The sequence below is a fragment of the Limanda limanda genome, chromosome 6, assembly GCF_963576545.1.
Source record: "Limanda limanda chromosome 6, fLimLim1.1, whole genome shotgun sequence".
Lineage (NCBI taxonomy): Eukaryota > Metazoa > Chordata > Actinopteri > Pleuronectiformes > Pleuronectidae > Limanda > Limanda limanda.
This window is the reverse complement of record NC_083641.1, coordinates 13,305,425-13,329,073: the sequence shown is the minus strand read 5'-3', so window position 1 is coordinate 13,329,073 and position 23,649 is coordinate 13,305,425. Positions and strand designations below refer to the sequence as shown.

General features: G+C 40.2%; 1 protein-coding gene across 2 annotated transcripts in view; it reads right to left on the bottom strand.

Annotated features, from left to right (window-relative positions):
* Window positions 1–1,745: 1,745 nt before the first annotated feature.
* The window catches only part of LOC133003908 (cGMP-dependent 3',5'-cyclic phosphodiesterase), a 156,059-nt gene continuing 134,155 nt past the window's right edge, over window positions 1,746–23,649 (bottom strand). For both annotated transcript variants that reach the window (XM_061073729.1, XM_061073730.1), the window contains exons 10-31: window positions 23,232–23,306; window positions 22,838–22,879; window positions 22,092–22,160; window positions 20,820–20,950; window positions 17,735–17,846; window positions 17,551–17,590; window positions 16,986–17,049; window positions 16,678–16,759; window positions 15,885–16,059; window positions 14,628–14,740; window positions 12,054–12,131; window positions 11,842–11,964; window positions 11,678–11,748; window positions 11,182–11,304; window positions 11,004–11,091; window positions 10,082–10,129; window positions 9,639–9,713; window positions 9,410–9,509; window positions 8,404–8,516; window positions 7,196–7,234; window positions 6,963–7,069; window positions 1,746–5,667 (exon numbers count right to left, since the gene is read on the bottom strand). In XM_061073729.1, the coding sequence (XP_060929712.1) occupies window positions 5,433–5,667; window positions 6,963–7,069; window positions 7,196–7,234; window positions 8,404–8,516; window positions 9,410–9,509; window positions 9,639–9,713; window positions 10,082–10,129; window positions 11,004–11,091; window positions 11,182–11,304; window positions 11,678–11,748; window positions 11,842–11,964; window positions 12,054–12,131; window positions 14,628–14,740; window positions 15,885–16,059; window positions 16,678–16,759; window positions 16,986–17,049; window positions 17,551–17,590; window positions 17,735–17,846; window positions 20,820–20,950; window positions 22,092–22,160; window positions 22,838–22,879; window positions 23,232–23,306 (2,103 nt within the window). In that variant the 3' untranslated portion in view covers window positions 1,746–5,432. The remainder of the gene's footprint in view (window positions 5,668–6,962; window positions 7,070–7,195; window positions 7,235–8,403; window positions 8,517–9,409; window positions 9,510–9,638; window positions 9,714–10,081; window positions 10,130–11,003; window positions 11,092–11,181; window positions 11,305–11,677; window positions 11,749–11,841; window positions 11,965–12,053; window positions 12,132–14,627; window positions 14,741–15,884; window positions 16,060–16,677; window positions 16,760–16,985; window positions 17,050–17,550; window positions 17,591–17,734; window positions 17,847–20,819; window positions 20,951–22,091; window positions 22,161–22,837; window positions 22,880–23,231; window positions 23,307–23,649) is intronic.

The window sequence follows — 23,649 nt, the reverse complement described above, 5'->3', positions numbered from 1 at the left end:
CAGCAATGGCGGAGGCGCTGACTTCTCACTGCGCAGAGCTCCCGTAGCCCAAGTACCGCGATACTTCAACATCCGAACTACTTGTCAACTTCTCTGGCACCGGAACGCAAACCACTACTACCACGGTAGAGAAATAATACATCACTAATGTACTACTACTACTACTACTACTACTACTACATCTACTACTACTACATCTATTACTACTACATCTACTACGTACTACTCATTCACGCTTTCAAAAAACGTAGTTAATAAAAAGTACGTAAGTGACAACAGATAAGTATGGTCAGGAATATGTAGGCCTACTTAAATAATGAAAAGTAAAGGTACTCTCTGGAGAAGTGACTGTTCAACAAATCAAACCATAATCCGCAGATTATTCCATAAAGAAAATAAAGAATCACAACTCTGTAGAGAAGAATTGAAAATCTGCTCCACCTCAATGGTAGTGTTTATTTGGTCCAAACCTATGCTCCAAACCTCATAATTTATAATGTTTAAAGAACACACAAGGGCAAGCAGTATATACTCACATTTGAGATGCAGTTATCATAAAACATTTGGTATTTTTGCTAAAGATATGCCTTAAACAGATTTTCAGCTTTACTTGTCATTAGGGACAGTCCATTAATTTAGAATACAACATCGTATTTTATAACCTTATTGTTAGATAAATGCGGTTGACTAAAAAGTACAGTATTTGGCTCTGAACTGTGAATATAAAGAAGCATTATAAGAAACTATTAAAATACAAATACCACAAAATTGTACTTAAGCAAAGTAGATAAGTAAATCGCCTTCCATTACTGACATTAGGATATCTTTATAACAACTATTAAGCAGGTAGTTTTGATTATTAGAGCATTTATTTAATCAGCGCTCCAACTGACCTCCTGAGGCTGTTAGACTTATGTTAGTTATGTGTGAAGGTTCTCAGTCGTCATCAGATCATGGCCTCTTCAGGAGTTGTACACATGTTGTACATAGATAACTGGACTTGTGTTTCTTGAGGATGTTTCATCTTTGATTAAAGAGGCTTCATTAAGTTCATTAAGACCAATAAGTCCAGCGACCAATGGACATACGTACGACTCCTGAAGGAAATATGTTGGTGGTTATTTTTCAGTGATGTAGAAGAAGAACACAGATTTGTGACTGACTTTACGAGTAAAAGTTATAAAGTGATCATGAATTAATAATGAGAGAATGTGCCCATGGACTAGACGAGGTAAAAGTCCCCCTACCCGCCACATATAGAAGCCTGAGACCAGAAAATAACTACAACATGTTATATTGTGTACTTGTGATTGTTGTGTGTCTCTTTATGGGTATTGTTTGTCTCTTTGCAGTCATTTATGCTTCATCATTTAAGTGTGAGTCTCATACAGAGGATCTGGCGCAGTGGACATGTATGAGATGTCACACTAATTTACTAAGGTTTGTCTTATTTTAATTAGTGTGGAAGAGGAGATAATGCTGACTGATGAGAAGTAGATTGTAATAGATTTTCACCTCCGACAGCCCCCAGTGTGTTAATCTGGCCATGATAATACAGTATCAGTGTGGGTCGACAGGATCAACAAGGAGGTCCCTGTGACGGGAAGATCAGTGCCACTGAGGCCTAATGTCACCTGATCCAAACACAACCAGGTGCACTTTCATGGTGAAGTAACATTAGAGAGTACGGTGAAGCTACAGTAATGTGCGGTGTGTTGTGCATTTTTTAGAGACAACAACCAAGAAGCCTTTCACCAGATTTATTCCAAGAAAGACAAGAAAAAAAAATCAAAATATCACCCATTTGTCTTCTTGCCAGAAAATGTCCTCGTTCATTAGACCTGAACAAGAAAAGACCACCAGCACTCAGAACTCAAACAAATCAACAGATGACTGCGTTTAGTTCTCAGTATAAGCATTATTTATACATGTCAGATTACGTTTGGGGTCCGTGGTAGACTATCATGTGTATATCCTAAATACACATATATTTTTCTTTCCTCCCCTCTGTCTAAATGTCTAACACTCGGGGTTGTTCAAACATGGCATGGAAAATAAAAAGAGAGAACAGGATGCAACCACTTTAAATACATTACAGAAATGAAATACTTCCCATTGTAATAATGAAAGACAATCAAGTAACATTTTCTCTTTGATATTCACAGCAAATATACGTTTGCCACTTTTAACAATGACGTCACAGGTGATCGTTTAGATGACGTTACATCACAGGTTTGATTCTCGCTGCTCTGTGATGATGGGAAATAGATTTGGGTTCGTACTTCCTGGATGAGCTGCATATTTCAGACCTGGTCATGATGAATCAGAAAAGTTTTATATGGATATAGCCCTCGTCAACACGCCAACATTAAAAATAAAAAAATAATCTAATTTAGTGTGCGTCTGTGTTTCCGTTGCAGCTTGGCCAGGAAGTAGAAAAATGTTTGCTTGGCACATTGAGCCCTGACTTTCAAAAACAAACATGGAGGGACAGATACACACTCAGTATAGAAAACGGACACAGGTCTGGACGCTCAAAGCATCGATAGAAGCATTTTCAATGGAGACATCATCATCTAACTCTTAAATGCATTTTGAGAACCCAGACCTAAAGGAATAATTTAACAAGAGGCATAGGTATTTACATAGGAATCTATGCAACATCACAGAGGCAGATACTTCATATTGCACATGAAAAAGGCAGGTACATATGAAACAGTGGTTTAAAAAGAACAGAAATGGGAAAATCACACATGAGAGAAAATACTTGAGAATACAATGTATTAAGTTCATTTAAAGAGGGGAAAAAATGCTTAGATCTCCAGAATGAAGTCCTTTTATTATGAGAATAGAGTTGTTCAATAACAAGAATAAGGTCAGAATGTTACAAGAATAAAGCCGTAATATTATGACTTTTTTCTTATAAATGTACGACCTTACTGTTGTAATATGATGTTTTCTCATTAAATAACAACTTTGTTCTTGTAAAATTATGACATTTCTCGTTAAATTACAACACTATTAGTATAGTGTTTTGATTTGTTTCTCATAAAATATATTTTTAGAATATTATGACCTTTTCTTATTAACTTAAAACTTTAGTATTGTAATATAAGGAATTTCTTCTTAAAATATAATGACATTTTTCCCCTTCAACATGGCCCTACTACTTTGTCTTAGGAGAAAGAGAAAGTGGCTATTTTACAAACAAATCTGGCCTTCAAAAACTTTATAGTAAAAATATTCAGTCCATGTATCAAACCACAGCAGATCAATACATTTCATCCAGTCTTGCTAATGGGTTTCCCAGTGTAGATAGAACCCATACATCAAACCACTTTACTCACCAATTAACCTTCCTCCCTAATTCATCCTCATGAGACACTCTCAAAGAAAAATTATATATTTAAATACCATGATTGCAATTTTTTGCTTTCATCTACCTTCACCCGCACTAATCAGGGGCTGCATAAAAGGGGAGATATTTTAAGAAATTCTAGTGGATCACTTGAGGTTTGCCTCATCTCTGTCAACAGCAGCTTTGTAACGAGCGGTTACACTAAAGACTTCTCTCCTGATCTTAGACCAACTGCCTCCAGTTCTCTCTCTCTCTCTCGCTTATTTTCTCACCCACACATCCACATCCACTCTTTCGCTCAGTAACTGTCACCCCGTCCACACACTGCCTACATACAGTGGCGTCCATTACAGAGATCTCTCTTCGTGTAACTCTTATCTTTCCCCGACTCTGCAGCATTTCCTATTTAAAAGCATTGTGAGGTAAAACTGAATATGGCATATTGTAACACAAAACCCCCACAGCCCAAAGTGTCAGGTTTCCTACGAGGCACAATCTGAGAACTTTAAGTTTCCGAACATTTCCTTTGGAGTGCAGCAGCAATTCGCGACCGGTCGGTGCTTTCAGGACAGAGTAATTTCTATGACGGCTACATCTCTAGTTCCTTCTTATAAAACAAATTTATGTGCACTGACAACTGAAAGAAAATGCTGTTGTATCTGCAAAATATCCACTAGTGGCTGTATACATAACTTAGAATAGAAAGAAGTGAAATGACATAAAATCTGAGGTCTTCACACAGTTATTTCACAAATATACATCTTCTGAGCAATGGCGATCATTCAGTCCGCACTCTGATACTCTAAACTATGTCTATAACAAACATACAACATACATACTAAACAGACGCTTAAATTTCAATTTTTATATATTAAAAGCTCTAAGAAAGGCAGCAAAGATGCGCATTAAGGCAGATCCATATATGACACACTCCGGAGAACACGCTCTACTCTGGCACATTTACACAGATGGATGAGATGGATCTTTTAAAGGGCTTCAGTTTGCTCTCTCTCACAAGTTGTTTAATTAGGAAATCTGTCACTAAAAAATTAAAGAAAGTGAAAATAAAACGTGCAAGGGAGTGGAAATAATGACGAGAGAAATAAATTCAGGGTATAAGGTCAAGTGGCCTTTGTTTCGAGGTGTAAATGCATACTGAATGAATATGCACAAGGTATATGTTGTTAAAGTATTATGCATGGATAGAGCTGCTATGGCCAGGGATCGGTTATTGATCAGTGATTGTCGAATTGTCCCTTGAGCGATCAAAAAAAAGGGTTAGAAGCGAATCGGTACATGTGAGAGCTAAAATACTTTCTGAGAAAATGAACAAAATCTCCCTTGTACAACTTGACGATCATGGATTAATTAAATATACTTTGAATACAAAACTCTGCTCTGATGGTATAAAAAATGGACTGCATTCATTTCCTAGCCATGGAGAAATCAACACTGACGCAGGTTTAAAGGAAAAATACGTGAGGTGTCCATACAGCATGCATTCATAAGCATCAGGTGAGGGACGTCGGCAGCTGCTTGTGTGTGAACAAAGCTGAGCCATTTGAAATCAATATAAGATACTGTGAACCATTTTACAGAAAGTATAGCACTTTGTCTCACTGGTACATGTTGACGTAGTCCTTTTCCAGAACAATGAGTTGTGTTTCCTCCGTCTTTGTGTGTCTAAACACCATGTGCATGTTCGTGTGTGTGTGTGTGTGTGTTTTTACAATCTTAATCAAGATCAGAATGTGTGAACGATCTTGTGGTATGAACTTATTTTTCCAGTTTAGCTGCTGAAAAGTATCAAGTCACCACCTTCTTCTTTCCTGAACTGGAGACAAAAGCAACACGTAGCATCTAAATCACTGAGTCGCCTCAGGTGGATCCACTCGTCTCAAATCACCCGTCGGATTCAGTTGGTTTGAAGCTTTGTCGTGTCCGTTCTGCGCGGCCTGCTAATCAAGAGATTGACAGCAGAGAGACCCCTTCCCTCTCAGGTCGCTCAAAAGGTATCCTCAGCCTCTTATTGGACCGCAGAAAACTCCAGGAAACAGCCGGCAGCCCGCCGTCATCACTGGCACCTCCCTCCCTCTGCGTCGTCAAGGCAACCATTGAAGCAGTGCTCGTCGCTCCCGAAAGCACCCTGGGACTGGAGCAGCTCGTACTCCTGGTCCAGGAAGTCTAGGCTGTTGTTGCTTGGCAACCCACGGATGGTGAACTTGTGGGACACTTTGGTCCACTGCTCCCGATTTGCTGCCACTCGCTCATACAGCTCGGTGGCTCCAGGAAGCAGTTCAGACAGCAACCTGACAGGATAGAGAACAGCCATTAAAAAATACAATGCAGTTATTTGTTATATAGGACTTTATACAAGAGGCTTCCGTATGACGACCGTGCATTAGTCCCAGATTAAAATGTGTAAATTATAATTTAATAACTGTCTATTTTTTAATTATTGCATATTTTCTTTGCAACTACTGTTCAACTTCTTCTTCACCATCTTCTTTTTAAACAGCATTTAACTGTGGAATTAAAAAACAATAATAGCGATATTTCTGGCCACTAGAGGGCAGTTGAAGACGCTGTAACCACAACTTTGTCACATAATCACCATGTCAAGTTCAAATGGAAAATGTGTTTGCCTAATGAACACAACTGAAACAATAATTCTTATTAACTTCTTTAAGGAGGTTATGTTTTATCCCCCTTCTTTTTGTCGGTTGGATTATGCAAATCCTTCGGATGGGACATGGGCCAATAATGAACCAATAAAAATTTTGCACGGATCCAGGAATTATATTTTCTACTTTCTTTAATATCCTAAAACAGAGGCTTTTAAAAAAAAAAAATCACCAATTTGCTAGGGAATCATGGATCTTCAGGCATATTTATGGGACAGTCTGCGCGATGATTGGATTTAAGCGGACCAGTATGTGCTCTACTGAGTTCTAGTTATATCTGTTTTCCCCTCCACCAGCTCACGAGGGAAATCTCTCGCTGTTAAGCTGCTAAATGCTCCAGTGTGTTTGCTGGAAGGTTGCTAACTGTGCCTCTCTTGTCAGCTGGTGCTGAGTCTGCAACGTGTTCTTGAATCTTTTTTGCTAAAACAGCTGCTTAAAACAACTTGATGATGACAATGACGATGATGATAATGATGGAAGTGAACCAAAACAGTCAATCAAAAACATTGAGCATAGGCACTAAAATGCTCCATAGAGCTGAGGAAAACTACAGAAGTGGGTGAAAATTCCCTATGAGTTCGTCCTGTCTGACTACACACAGTAATTTGATCCATTGTGATATAAATACATTGATTCAAAGTTACAATTAAATAAAAACAAACTGTACTGTACAAAATTGAGTTTACATTTTGACACTAAATACAATATGACAATAATAATATATAATACAATACAAAATAATATATCAAGGAGATTTCTGCTTGACTTTCGACTGTTTGCCAACACCTTTGAAATTATATATCTGTCCCAGTGTTCAATACTTGTAATGTGGTGACATGTCTGTCTTTACCCTCAGAGAAAGTGTTGTATGACTGAAGTGATGAGTGTAGGAAGGATGTGATGTTCTCATATATACGCACTTGTAGATGGGCATGGCGATATGTTCCATGAAGCTGATCTGTAGTTCTGGGATGTACGCCTTTTCTCTGTCCATCATCTCGCTCGGCCTGTTCCCCATGGCTTTTTCCTTTAGACACACACGCACACACAGACATGAGTAATGAGCCCACTATTGTGTAAAATGACACACACTGCGGCCACTTGCTGAATAATTTCACATGTCATTTAACAGGCAGAAAACACAGACACATACCAGGTCTCCTTGAGAGAAGAACTCTTTATATATCAGCTCCTGTGGACACAGAGGAACAGACACTTGTTACTGCTCATACGGCTTCATAATCATAGTGAGACTGATTAAGTTCCACATGAAATAAAACTGTCATTTATTTAATGTCACACGATAAAACAGCAAATTTGAAGTGACTACAGTTTATTTTTCCTTAATGACTGAAGTATAACCTCTAATATGAACAAGTACTCAGTTTAAAAGTATAGATTTTAAATTCTAATTTAAAATGAGCATGAATCTCCTGTGTAACAACACAATATAAAGAAAACCATATGTAATTCAAAGCTGGTACATGTGTACAATTGAGTGTTTGAGCTTTAGGACAGAATTTGTCAGATTTGTAAACATTACTGTAACTGGATTATGTTGAATCGCAGACATGCTGTGCTCTAAGACAAAATGTCATTTCCATTTATAACTATTCAATATTTTGTGCAATTGCTATTTGTCATTAATCCCCATTGGGACCAGACATACAAACCAGACATTGCAGAATAATTTCCTCCCCGGAATTCAAGAGAAATGCATTTTCCATTTTTGGGGGCAAGGATTACAGGGCATTTGTTGCAGGTGTAAGATATTTGCAGATTTGGGTGTTGGATTTAGGACAAGGGTCAGGGGCTAGGGGTGGAAAAGGGGGCAGACCAAGATTACAAATAATCCTATAATTGAGTGCAGTTTCACATAAGAGTGTCGTGGAACATCGACTGGAATGTTGTTTTCTACTGCACAGCTCTACATCTCATCGTCTTTATTGTCCTTGCACTATCACAGAAAATACAACAACTACACTTCTGCATCTTCTACCATATCGTAGACTGTAAATAAAGACGGACAACGCATCTCCACTTCCTCACACTACCCAGAAATTAAACATCATCTTGACCCAGAGTCTCCACAGTAGTGATCAGGTGATGAAGCCACGGTGCAGAAGTCCCACCCCCTATACCCCCTATATTCACAAGTGTATAGAGTATATTAGTATAACCAAAATATCTGTGGGCTGATTCATATCCTGTTGTGTTACTGACGTGGATGTAAAGCTGCTATTCCCTAATGTGGTGTTAGATTACTCCATTTGCTGAGTCATAACTAAAAACATTTTGCCAAATTAGTGTTTACACTTGCTAATAAGCAGTATCAACAGAGGTATATGGACGTCAACTGACAGCGATCTTGCGCGTGGTTTTCCAGCCCTTGGTCTGGTCTGACAGGTCACATGACGTCATCAACAGGCACAGCAACATAGAGCGGTGGGTTTGGTTTTTGCGATTGTATCCGTCTGAAACACACACACACACACACAATGACAAATGACTTTATTCAAGCTGCATTTGCATCGTCAAGTAACATTTTATATTTAACTGATCATTACTAATTGTCCTTTACTCAGACCATATATGTCTTGATAGATATTGAAGATTAAAAGCCATAATGGGATATTAGGAAATTTTGTTAACTCAGCAGCACAGCATTATGTTTAAATGGCACCATGACATTGTATATGTCCACCCCGTCAGTCCATGAGTGACACTTACACACTCTGTGCTGTGAGTTTTTTTAATGTCCTTGAATTGCTTTTACAGCTCAGAATTGATTCTAGTGATGTGACGTCCACTCAGGGTAACTCATAATTGGCTGCATTCAGGCGTAAAAAAAGCACTGGAGGCAGCAGCCAATTACGTTGCATAAGAGAGCAGTAAGCAACTGTCGGCTCAAAAGGGTAAATAGTCCAATAAAAGTGGAGGATGTTTAAGAATGTCAGTGATGAATACTGAGAGCTTCACTCACATTGCTGCATAATGACTCATTAAATGAAGTATAGAGACAGAATGTGGCTTTTGTGTGGTGCCAAGAAATGAGCCAGACTGCAAAGGACAATCATCAATGGTTACTTAGCTTAAGAATAGATGTCAATGACATTACATGGCTTCAAAAATCCCCAAAAATGGTGACCATCTAAATATATAATAATACATCTTTTAAATATAATGTTTGTTGTGTGCTTTCTCTTGTGAAATCAGCCCTTTGTAATCCAAGGAAAACAGAAAACACTGCTTTATTGTCACCGCTCTGGACCAGGCATCTGAGCAAAGCCTGGATTTGCTGTTCACTGCTGTGAGCAAAAAGGAAAAGTAGAGATGTGACTGTGCATACTGAACTACTGTGGCGTACCATCAGCCATCTTCTGCAAGTCCTTGAAAATGCGAAGGTGGTGAGCAAGGTCTGTCGCCAGAATGATGTCCCTCATCAGATCTAGCATGCGCTGGTAGTCCTGAGAAAAAAATAAGAAAACAACATTAAAATAACTTGTGCTTGTAAGTGAAAGCAGAAAATTGAATCCAAACGAGAGAGAGGACTCAGAGATATTTGTAATGTGCAGATGTCAGATCCAATATCTCACCTTCCTGGAGAACTTCTCGAAGATGTTGCAGCCGTGAGTGTTCAGAATGGCGATGGCCTGGGCAAAGTGATGTCTCTGTCATGGTGAATAAAGCATGATGGGAAAATGGTTACTTCCAAAGTGATGTTGAGTCATGTTGTAATGAAAAAAGCAAAGTCAATTTACATGCCTCCCACTGCTGCAAATAATTCAAGTTTGACTTTGACCACTAGATGTCGCATTAGAACACAGTATCAGTAGCTCCCCGAGAGTGAAGTTTGTTAACTATGAGGAAACAAATCAGTAAAACCGACAAGACAGTTCAGTCTGCACAGTTTCTACAGGGATCACAGTCTAACAGAATGTAGTAAGGATTTTCACAGACACAAGTACACGATGAAAACACTGTTTAAGCTTTGACAGTTTTCGATCAGCTCTCCCACATCCTTCCCATGTGACCTTACCTCCATCACAGATCCCTCTGAGCTGTAGAGCGCAGCCAGCACAGATTGCTGAAGGTAGACACACACACACACACAGACAAAAGAAACACAACCCTTTAGTACACATAGCATTGATCAAGTGAAACAGTTACTGTTGATGCATAGTTGATAATGTGAGTGTGTCACTTCGGTGCTGGAGGGTTCTGCATGATCAGAGTGGAACAGAGCGGCGTGCTGCTAATCACTATTACATCTAGTGTCTCACTGGGCCAAATCCACAGTCACAGAGACACAACCTCACACTCGAATACACACTCTGATATCCGTGAAACACATCTAGAGCCTGCTCACATGCGTCATCCTTTACATATCAAAGACTGTTTTTAGCAGAACCAGAGTGATATAGATTTTGATATGATATGAGGCTGATACAGACAGGGAGTAAAAAAACCCAGATATATGTATATTTATTTAAAAAAAATAACAATAATTCCAAAGATATTGTTATCAAACCCGTATGACAAAGAACTGTAATTCAGGCTTGATGTTTAATAGATTAACCATACCTTATTTTAAATACCTACAAATAAAAAGAAAATACAACCAAATACACAGAAATTGAATAAAAAAATTCTGCATTTTTTAACTGTAAAATAAAGGTTTTTTATATCAGCGCCTTTCACGATCAATTAAAATAAACACCAATACCTATATGACTCTGAAAGACTCATCTTATATCTCCCCCAATTTATAGTCTATGTTTTTGAATGGCCAGTGAAGCAATGCACCACTGGCACTTTGTGCGTTTCAGATTATTCATGTTTTTATTCAATGCAATGTTCTTCCTTTTTCTACCACCTAGTTTCAGTTCGTATCATGGTTACATCATGTCCTGCTTCATCTCACACCCACTGCTAAACAGAGAAATAATTAGTTTTCTCACCGAGGCGACTTGGAAAGAATTGTTGGTACCACGGTGGTCCATGTCATGGCACATACAGGAGATAAAGAGAGCTAAGATCTCTATATCTCTGAAAAGGAAGAGGACAGCGGTCACTTGAGTCACATAATCAAAGCTGACATTACATTTTTCAACTGTTAAAGAAATGTGGCGCACTCACTCGAGGTAGTTGGACAGCCCTAGGTTTTTGTAGAGCAGGTAGCAGAAGTGTGAGACAGAGAAGGCGTGCATCCAGTTGTGGTAGGGAGGGTCTCTGTAGCCTCTCTTCACCATTAGACAGAACCTGACGCCAAAGCAGCAGTTTAAATATGGTCCTATGGTTGACTAATTATATGAATTATGACTTAATTCTAACTGTTCCAACCAAATTTGCTGCACTGCTGACCTATGAAGTAGCACCAGGAACACATATTCCTATTATTCTAGAATTATTTTCAATATAGTCTTTTTGCAGCTGTTTACACAAGTCTTTCCAAGGTGTTGAAAATATCAATAATTCTGGTAAACTCACATAAAGCAGTTACAAACACAAAAGTATTCTCATATTAAGAAAAGTTGTCCAAAGCAACCAAACTGCACAATTACTGCATAAAGTACTCAGAGATTACACACATAGACACAGGCTCATATATTTGGTATATGATTGATTTTCAGACCTGGCGAGCGTATTCCTGTCAATCTTGTACGTGTTGATGAAACCCATGTCTTCCAACATGCTGAGGACACACTGCAGACACACACAACAATATCTGTTATATTTCCTTCCTGTGTTTCTGCCTCCTCCACACTGTGTCTCTCTGCTTCCACCTTCTCCTCTTACCATGGGTGTGGTGTCATCAGGCAGGGAACGCGGCGTGTAAGTGAATTCGGCGAAGCAGGGGTGGATTTCTATCACCGGATCGACCCCCGCCACCAGCAGCTTAGTCACTTCTTCCTCTGATACCTGCGAAGCACACACACTGAGTCATACTGAAATAATGACGACTGTGTCCATGCGGAAGAGCGAGTGCGACGGGTGAGGGTGATATCTACCTTCATGTGGTACATCATCATTTCATTGGCCAGGTGGGACCTGAACTGGGCTTCACCGACCCTCTTGTACAGCAGAGACTAGAGAAAAAAACACCAAATTAAAGCAAAATCAACAGTTTGACTATAATTGTCACATACACAGTAGTTGGATACAGTAAAGTGTGATGTACAGATTGCTCACAGCAGCAGGAGAAGTAAGAAGGGGAATGAAAATAGTTTTAAAATGGCTTCCTCTCCTCTTTTGTTCTTCCTTTTGAAATTTGCAAACACTATAGTGTGTCTGTATGTGAGTGAGTGTGTGAGTGTATGTTAAGTATCAAATGACAATCAAGAGATTTAGGATTAACAAGTATGTTTAGATTTTGCCCCTTTCAAAGCTTTGGCTCGTGTATGAAACAATAAAACTCAAACTGAATGCTTACAGTTCAGTCCATAAGGAGAAGTGCTTCTTACAGCCCATGTAACACTCTACACAGCATGATACAGAGCAATCATTGATACATAATACATTGGGTCATGTTTCAATAATTAACGAGCTGCCTAGAAGCCAATTATTTTTCCAATCAAAAATCTTTATAGTTTGTGCATAAACAATGGAGTACCTGCAGTGATTCAAAGGTCAGAAGATAAAGGCGCTACTTAATGTGAAGGTGAATTGGACACGCTGAATAAAATATCATCACAGCTGTGTATATAACAATAAAACTGTTAAAACAAAGTATCTTCATTCCTTTTTTTGGGTTTTGTGTTCAAAATATTGTAAGAGACAAGAGAAATCAGTGCATTGTAAATCCATTTGAATCCATGTTTACACTTTGCTCTGGTAAAAGGATGAAAAAGATATATCATTGCATTTTTTAAACTAGAATTACGATCCTGTGGTTGTGCGCCTCCGTCAACCCGTACAGTTTCAGTCGACATACTTTTTTCCCCAGACTCAAATCGAATCGGCTAATCTATAAATCAGTTCATCTTCGAGTCCAAGTGAATATTTGCGCCAGATGTAATGAAATTCCCTATGGGTTTGACTTTTAACCACTAAAATCAGTTCACCTGTGAGTCCAACTTAACATTTGTACCAAATTTGAAGAAATTCTCTTAAGACGTTCTTGAGATAATGTGTTCACACGTATAAGATGAACAGATGGACAACCTCGAAAACATAATGTTCTTTCCGGCACTGAGGCATAAAAACTGCTCTACACTCCATCATAAAAGCCACTCAGTCCCATCACAGATCCAATCTCTCTAAACTTCGCTTGAGATCTTGCTCTACTCTGCCTCGACTGAGCATTTCGCTCTCACTCAACACAGCAAGAAGTTTCCTGGTCCAAATCCCGGTTTGTTCTAGAGTTGTTCTCTGAGTTTGCGTGTGGCATGGTGACCTGTCCAGGTTGCACCCTGCCTCTTGCCCTTGACTGGGATTGACCCCAGCCCCCCCTGCGAGCCTCCCCTCAAAGTATAAGCAGTATAGATAATGGATGGATGAACTGATCCCATTAAGGTGGCGGCACTGATCCCTTAACAGCACTAACAGACCTACCGCATTGTTTCAAGGGGTAAGAGCCTCTCTATATGCAGTGCAAGTGCTTCTGGGTATTTGTCTCTGTGCGGCTAAATTTAGTTGATGACTATGAAGCTGCATGGAGGATGACTTTAATATGCTGTACATCATATTCCATCTGTGAGCCGTGTTTAAAATCAAGCTGAGTTAATGACTTAGGACTGTTTAAAATGAGTCAGTGTGTATGAAGATGAATGAGCAGCCACAGAGAAGACGCTTCTATTCCCTTTTTAATGTGTCACACTTATTCACTGCTGCTGCTGGAAGAGATAATGAGAGATTGTAATGGAGGCAAAGTGAGAAGTTTAAACTCTTAATTAATTTGTAACTGATAATGTTTCTCCAGGAATGTTGTGGTTTATTTGTCTTATGTTTATTATAGTTTGGCATATTTCCTCCTTTACATAAAATCATACTCAAATCCACAAGTGGACTAATGGAGTGTGTTGACTGCTGTGGTCAATAAATATGCTGCAGAAAATGTAAACGCCTCGTTCCTGACCAGACGTCTGTGGCCACAGCAAGGCAGAACATTTTAATTTGATAGTATCCGGTATGTTTTTCATACCAGTGTCCCACACACGTCAAGCCCGGCTTTTTTTACTTAGAAGACCCCACTGGTGTGCAAAATAATTAAAGAGAGAGGGAGAGAGATCATTGTCCTCCTGTTATTCTTGACCACAGTGGTTGGTAATAACCCTGTGCCTCTAACCACGTCTCTGCCCTGGCTCCTGCTTTGAGTCCCACCATCGTAAATCTTACAGAAGCAGGCAGCTTCAACCTTTAGGACTAAACTATAGATCCCTATAGATTAGTTAGCAGATTTAACTATAGGAGGCCCACCTGAACACAAACTCTCTATCTGCAAACATAGCACTCTCTCTTATTGAGGATGGTGGTGGCGGCGGTTTTGTCAGGTTATTTATTTTTTATTTTTTTAGTCATCTTGGTCGAAAGGGGATGGCTCCCCCTTCATAAAACCATCCACTGAATATAGAGTCAAGACTTACATGAGCTATGCTGATTCCACAGTAGATGGAGAACGCCGTGGCCAGATCCTCGTCGAAGCGGTTGAACCACGGCCCGTTCATTTTATTCACCAGCTCAGCCACACCGATCACCTCTGCAGCACCGAGGATTTAAAGAAAGTCAAACGTAAAGTAAGTAAAGGGAAGGAGCGAGGAAAAGGAGTTCAAGAGAGAGAAAGACGCTAATGAGGAAAAATGAGGAGATGAAAGTCAAGGACGAGAAAATGAGGCAAAGAACGCAGCAGTCCGAGGTGGAGAACAGATGCTGAATCAAAAAGGTCTGCTGACCTAACTTAATTTCACACTGGAGCTGAACCTGATTGCACATAAAAAGAAGAAAGGATACATTTCAACTCATATTCTGAGCTTCACACAGTTTTCAAAATGGAGACAAATCACATACACGAGATAAAGTAAAGTTTGAGGAGCCAGTTTTCTCTAATTTCTAAGTATAGAACACATACACATCACCAATATTTGAGATAATGTAACAAGGCTTTGTGTTATTCTATGAGAGCAGCTTTAAGGAAATGTAGCTGAGAATTTAGAGGAGAACAGGGGGAGTAGATATGAACAGCAGACGTCAACAGACGAGCATCTATCAAGCTCCTATATGTGTTATTTCATAGACGGTATAAAAAGATGGACGATGTGTCTCCACTTCCTCCCACGATCCAGAAATATCCCAGATACGAACGCTGCCATCTTGTGCCGAGGCTGTCATTTGGAGTCTCTGCAGTAGTGATCGGGAAAGGTGACGAGTTGCCGCTGGGTGATACACGCGTTTGACCAATCATGAGTCAGTCTTAGGTGTCAATCATAATGTTTCACCCTGTTTCTATACCATCAAATCATTCTTTAAAACCAGACCTCATTGGGGAAAAAATTAGCAGTTAGACATAGATAGGTGTGATAAGAGCAACATAAAATCACAGTGATCTGTGTTTTAATTTCGGTCCATGTCCCTTCCAATAACATGGGATAGGTTGGTCTTATGACCTATACTATAGCAGCCAACAGAGGGCGAACAAGAGGCTTTGGCTTCAGGACCAGTCATGTCGTCCATCTTTATATACAGTCAGACTAATTTATAATCATATATTTAAAAATGTTTGGGTAATGATTACAATCACTTATAAAAAACCCAGACATAAATATAATACAATCTTTATATACACTGTATGTGTGGTCTTAGTTTGTCTCCTGTACAGATCTTTAAACCCTTAAATGTATTGTTACCGTTGTTCTCATCCTTGATGGGGAAACAGAGGATGTTGCGAGTCTTGAAGCCGGTTTCGTCGTCCACGCCTCGGTAGAAGAGAGGGTGGGAGTAGGCGTCCTTAATGTTCAGGATCTGACCCGTGGTCGCCACGTGGCCCGCGATACCCTGATCGGCTGGGATACGAAACTCCTTCTGCACTCGCACACACACACACAGGAACACACGCACACACACACACACAGGAACACACATTAAATATTCAGCTTTGAAAGCTTCGTAAGCTTCTCCAACCTGAAGCCATTCTTTAAATGCGTTCATGGCCATGCTCCATTACTGCATACTGAGTGGAGTTCTGCATAAAGGGGAACTGACCCATTGCAATGTGAATTTTTTTTTTGGATGATCTGTATTTTTTTTATTAGAGGTGTGAAATCATGGCTGAAAACAAACAACTCTTTTCTCACATATTCCTGTAAAAATAAATAAATATTTTTTATCTGTATCATATCTGTATTTCTACACTGTGTAGCTTACAGTCATAATTACTAACAACATTAAGCGACATCGATAACTATCTTTTCTTTTTTGCCATTTTTGATTCATCTATGGTTGACACAAGAGACAGAGAGGACAAAAAGACGACGTGAGAGGCTGTCCTGGTGCCTTACAGGTTTAAGCTACTGACTGTACAATTGTAATGTGTTCGAGTCTGTATACCCACCACCCCCTCTCTCTGTCACTTCCATTACTGCATCATGAAATATGCATGATCCACAGCTACAATACAGAGAGAAAAGCAGCAAGTCGTACCTCTTCATCACTAACCACGCCTCCGTCAAACACCTTTGCCACCAGCTCATGACTGACTCGATCCAGCAGGAACACGGAGCAGCTGAGGGAGAGTGACAGAGTTAGAGCGGTGATGGAGAGCAGAGCCGAGCAGAGGGAGGTTTATCTCATTCAACGTCGTTAACTAACTTTCATTAAACGAGGCAAGTCGGTTAAGAACAAATTGCCAAGATGGCCTTTGCAAATGGAGATAAAGACATTCGCACTTCACACATGCACACTCACACACACACTGAAATGTCCCTTTGAGGATGAATCAGAAGGCTTACATCTCTGCATCACTGAGGTTCCTGGCCTCCACTATAATTTCCTGTAACAGCACTGACACATCATCTGAGAAAATGGAGAGAAGGAGGGAGAGAGAGAGAGAGGAGGAGAGGGTGAGTGAGGAAATGCAAGGAATACAGCAAAGCTCTGATAAAAACAAACAGAGATTACACCACGAGCATCGGTTATTCAACTGTACGAGCCGCTAAGAGCTTTTGTAATCTACCAGTGGATCAATTTTTAGCAGCAGCCATCATGAGGAATCATCGGCAACATACTCTGCCATTGACGCGTATAGTTAGATAAGAATCCAAATGCCTCAATGTAATTACAGGACGGAGAGGTGGAACCATCATCTTTTATGCCCTTTTGATTTTACGGTTATGATCCTGGGTGTAATCACCTTTAGTGTCGGTAATATCTCATTCAATTACGGGCGCCATTCGTTTCATTAGGTGATCATTTAAATATTGTCCATTAACGCAAATCATCCGGCGCTCTCCCTTCCACAGTGACCGAGAATGAAGGAAAGAAAGAGAGACAGAGACGGAGGAGGGGAAAACCTACCCAAGTGTGTGAAGAGATTCTTGGCCACTTGTAGGAGCGCCTGTGTACAGAAGCAGAGGTAAAAAAGCTCTGATTCAGGTGCATATTCATGTATTCATTTAGTGTTTGTATCTGTGTGTGTGTGTGTGTGTGTGTGTATGTGTGTGTGTGTGTGTGTGTGTGTGTGAGGGAGCATGGACAGTACCTGACACTCCACTTTGAGTTTCTGTTCTTTCTGAAAGGCCAAAGTTGAAGTGAGAACCGTTGAAGTGTAGCAGAAACAGTGCTGGATGGCATACTCGTCTGCCTCTGTGTGTCTGCACGCAGGGACACACACACACATACACGCACACACGCACACACACACACACCCGCACACACGCAGACACACACAGACACACACACACAGTCAAAGGGTGAATGTGATCTAAGACAAGGTTAATAGACTTCTGATTACCAAACATCATATTAATAGTATACATAGCTTGTGCCATCTGACATTGTCATTAATACATTTCTAAAGCATTTCAGAAAGTGGAGCTGAACTGCATTCTAATTAAGACAATCATTCATCCATCCATCATGTTACAGCTCCTTAATAATAATGATTTTCTGCTTCTTCTTATCTCCGATTCTAAACTGGATATCTTTAGGTTCACGGCAGTAAGTTTTAGAAGATATTCATTAGAAAACTGTCACTGACAGTTTTTTCATTAAATATCTTATTATCATAATCTATATTTCTACTTTACTTTTTCTACATGTCTGAGGGAAATATTTTCATTTTTTAAACTATATTTATATGACAGTTGTGGTCATTTGTTTCTCTAGATGTTACACAAAGAACACGGATTGATTATTTAATATATTATGCATTGTTATAGAAAAGCCACTATATTAGGAAAATGTATATACATATATATATTACAAAATAACTAAAAATGATTTTCCTTCATTCAAAACATAACTTATATCTGAGCTAACTCTGGTTTGTTGCAGTTTTAGAATGCAGCTGTCTCTCTCCTTTAGATGAAATGATGTGTGAAGTTGACAGCGTTAAGCAGACAGATGAAGGAAATTATCTGCAGAGACCACAGTGACTGCTGTTCTCTCTCTTTGCCTATAGAGGGCAGTGGCATATTACTGTATTGCTGTCAGGCCCTGAGCTCACAGACTCCCAGGAATCCCAGCGCAGGAGACAGGATTTGTACAAAGCGCAGAAAAAGGCCTGGGAGGCTCAGTTCAAGGGGGATTTAAGTTCCCGTAAGTGGTGCAGATCATTAATGGCTGACTTAAACAGAGAGATATTCTTCAGTGCCGTTAGTCGGAGTGTTGATTCTTTTTCGATGGTACCAGGGAGTTTTTTGTATCACAAAAGAAAATTGTCTCAGTTTTTGCGGCTAGAATGAAAAAGCAGCCCCACTAAGACCTGAAGCACTCACAACTTTACACCAAGAAACATGTTTTAGAGAAAATCCCTGTGCGAGAGAAAGTGTGTACCCTGTTCGATCTTATGGGACTCAGGCAGGGCAGCAGATTGTTTGGAACATATACACGTTTTATTCTGCAGCTTAGATTGGGGTTTTTATACGATCATCGCACATTTTCCACCTGCTCTGCGTAAAACAAGATTCACTTATGGCAGTGATGATGTGTGTGTAGCGTTCACATCTGCTGGCACCCAAACTGAGTTATGGACGTGCTACTGGTGTCAGAATATGTCGTCATGCACCTGTGTCCTCGGCTCAGAGGCCAACTCCGCATACGAATATGTAATCTATATGAGGAAGGGGATGCATCGTTAAGATGTACAGGACGTCTCTGCCAAAGTCTGGATGGCTGAGCTCGAAGCAAGGGATGTATTTATCACGTTTTATGCACAGTTGCAAACATAATCCTGCTGTTGTTACTATGGTAATGAGATGCCAGCTCTCACATCAGTGCCACTGGCGCAGCAGGAAATTATAGGACATGATCCCTTGTCATCTATCTTCGCCTTCAGAGAGGAGAGGGAGAGCAGCAGGGGAGCGGGGTTGTGTAAAATATGTGTAAAAATAGTACAGGAAAGGCTAATATACCAGTTCTTGACCATTAGTAGAGACATACATGTTGCTTTACAAGGAGGGAGATAGAGAGACATTTTAAATAGACGTTTAAAATAACAATGGCAGCAGAGCAGGTTTTGAAGTAATATATAAATAACACACACGTCCAAACTGTATTTTAAACAAATACACACACACACACTCACAGCTGGGGTGTGTTTTTATAGACTTCTGTAGAGAGGAGATAGCAGTATAGCTTCTGGCAACAAGTACACACACACACACACACACACACACACACACACACTTACCCACACCCACACAGGTTTTTCGCAGCTATCCTTCTGCATATTCATGTCTAACACTAAACTTAACCTAACCACTGTTTACATCTTACCACTAACCCTAACCAGGAGCACAGAAATTACATGTTTCCTCATTAGGACCTGGCTTCGGTCCCCATGAGATCAACTGGTCCTGACTATGTGAGGACACTCTTTGGCATACATACATTGCCTTGCCCCTAATATTAACCATCACAATGAAATACCTAAGCCTAACCCTAACCATAACTTTTTAAACTTAACACTAACCCTTAAACCCTCAGACAGCTCTTTAAAAAAGTGAGGACGAGCCAAAATGTCTCATTAGATCTTTACTTAAAGTGGTCCTCACACACACGTATACTGTCAGTGCCAAGACATGGTGCCAAAGCAAGCAGCCTCATCACCCGCTGCTGCTGGACTTATGACCGGACTCTAGATCATCACATACCCATCTGCATGGTCACACACCCACACCCACACAGACTGGGTGATTTGGCTCCATAGTGATGTTATCCGTTAACGGGGCAATGCAGCGCCTTCGGCTGCTTAGTGGCAGATTTCAGTGGAAACAGTTGCAACACACTCTCCACTGCTACAAACCCAAACCCAAAGGCTACCCATCCCGACGTTACTGTCAGCCGCTGTCACATAAATCTTTGTATCTTCCGTAAGTCAGTGCTTCAGGATTTAGGAAAAGCCTAATCATCTTCAGACTGACATTCCTGCATTTTAAAAATGCTTTAGCAATAAGCCATTAGTGACTGAGTTACAGTGATTTCTGAACAGCTCCGAAGTTAAGAACAGGAGAGTGTCTCTTGAAATCTTCATGAAAGGCTGCAGGCGAAACACAGAATACAACCAAAAAGGAAAGAAGGCTAAGGAAAGCCTACAGAATGGACAGAGTCTTTTACATACATACCTCTGGCCACCCTGCTTGTTGAAGGTGCATGCTAGCGCCACCACCTGACCAGTGGCCCTGCTGACCACTGGGACGCACAGCATGGAGGAGATCTCACAGTCTAACATACTGGACAGCTGCCGACGCTCCTCCTGAGAAAAAGTCAGACAAAAACAAACGATCAGATAGATAGATAGGTATGAAGGTCAGTTGGTCTGTAGGTAGGTATAGGTAGTTAGGTTGTTTGCTTGGTTAGTTGGTAGGTTTTTGGTGGGTAGGTAGGTAGGATAGTTGATCAGTTGGTTGGTTGGAAGGCAGGCAGGTAGATAGGTAGTTGTTTGGTAGGTAGGTAGGTAGGTAGTTTTTTGGTTAGTAGGTAGGTGTGTAGGTATGTAGGTTGGTGGGTAGGTAGTTATTCTGTTAGTTAGTCGGTAGGTAGTTAGGAAGGCGCATATGTAGGTTAGTAGGTTGGTTGGTTGGTTGATTGGTAGGTAGGTACTAAGTTAGTTGATCAGTTGGTTGGTTGGAAGGCAGGCAGGCATGCATGCAGGCAGATAGGTAGTTGTTTGGTTGGTAGGTAGGTGGGTTGTTGGTGGGTAGGTAGGTAGGATAGTTGATCAGTTGGTTGGTTGGAAGGCAGGCAGGCAGGCAGATAGGTAGTTGTTTGGTTGGTAGGTAGGTAGGTAGTTTTTTGGTTAGTAGGTAGGTAAGTAGGTATGTAGGTTGGTGGGTAGGTAGTTATTTGGTTAATTAGTCGTTAGGTAGTTAGGTAGGCGCATAGGTAGGTTAGTAGGTTGGTTGGTTGGTTGATTGGTAGGTAGGTACTAAGTTAGTTGATCAATTGGTTGGTTGGAAGGCAGGCAGGCATGCATGCAGGCAGATAGGTAGTTGTTTGGTTGGTAGGTAGGTAGTTGTTTGATTAGTCGGTAGGTAAGTAGATTGGTGGGTAGGTAGTTATTCGGTTAGTTAGCAGGTATGTAGTTAGGTAGGCGCGTAGGTAGGTTAGTAGGTTGGTTGGTTGGTTGATTGGTAGGTAGGTACTAAGTTAGTTGATCAATTGGTTGGTTGGAAGGCAGGCAGGCATGCATGCAGGCAAATAGGTAGTTGTTTGGTTGTTAGGTAGGTAGTTGTTTGATTAGTCGGTAGGTAAGTAGGTTGGTGGGTAGGTAGCTATTCGGTTAGTTAGTAGGTAGGTAGTTAGGTAGGCGCGTAGGTAGGTTAGTAGGTTGGTTGGTTGCTTAATAAACGAACAGACAAACAGACAGAAAGACACACAGGCAGACGTGTTCTTACTGCACTGATGTCCTGAAGCGTAATTGACTTCTTCTTTTCAACAACCTGACCGAAACGTCCAAACATCAGCTGAAAAGACAAGACAAAAGGAGAGAGAGATAAAGACGGGGTTAGAAAAATGAGTGTAATGAGGGTGAGAGGCAGAGAGAACATGTAAAATGGAGAAACTGGAGCATTTTACAGTGGTAAAATATATAAATAAAGGTTGTTTATTCAGACAGAAGTCTATTAGCTCCCTTGTTAAATCAGCACAAATGGTCTATCCAGGGAGCATTTTTTTGTGTCCTAATATCTCTCTACACCGACTATTATCAAGATTTCACAGATCATTTATGCTGGGGTACGCAGTCCATTCACTCCATAATGGAAAGCCTGTTAAAAATGCGCCGTGTGGAGCACAACCAAGGACAGGAGACTGAGCGCAACCCACAGGAAACGAATATTATTCTTGTCCAAATTTCTTAATTATAACCACTGCCAGGGATTATAAAAGATTTAATGTGGGAGGTTTATTCACTCATGTCAGTCAAAGAAACTTACAAGATGAGTTTCGATGCTTGTATGCCTGATAGAAATTGCGACAAACCTCTGAATATACTTTAGTGCACAAACTCAAGGATATTCAACAAATAATTTAATAATTCTATAATAAATAAAAATGAGCACCAACTGGCAAATAAATGCAATGACAAAATAAACTCATCTGTGCATTTTTTACTGGTAATGATTATGTTTTTTGACCTCACCGGGAAGCTGATCTCCTCTTCCAGGACTTTGTCTCCAACCACCTACAGGGTCACAAAGGTCAAAGGTTATTGTTTATTCAAATGTTAACATCCAAATACTCTTTGGTGAATGAGTCACTGCTAATGTGTGTGTGAGTGTGTACGAGTTTCAATCCTGGTGGAGACCTTAAACTGGCATATGACTCATGCGCAGGGGACCAAGTTTCTGTCTCATTGCAATCAATAGCCTGTTGATGTGCCTGGTGCACTTTTCTTGAAAAACCAAAGAAAACTAAGAAAAACCAAAAAAACTGGACCCCATGATGTCTGTTTTAATGACAAAGGGTGTTTTGATTTGCTCCCCTAGGGGTCATAGCTGGTGTTGATATATGTGAGCCTGTACTCGTCTGCGTACCTGGCAAAACACCTGGTGGTTGTCCTCGGACACCAGTAGTAGACAACAACACTGCGAGTGAGTCTGCTGCTGCAGCTGAAGGGAGAAAGCAGACACAACATGAGTCCTGATATATTATCACAAAAATCTCTCTCAGATTGTTTTTAAAGCCTTCATTTAAGATTCTATGGAGCGTAGCTAAGGTGTGAAGCAGAGATTAGAGATCAGTGGACAATGAAAAATGACTGGAGTTAGCGAGGGGCAACAATTCAATACTATCTCCGCAAAAATCTGTCTGGGTTTATTGTGTCTGTAATAGGTTGAGTGAAGGGATATATATATAAAACTGAGCATATACACATATTATTATCTTTTACACATATTGTCAGTCAACTTCTCTTAATTTATATATTCATTCATATACTTTTCAACAAATATG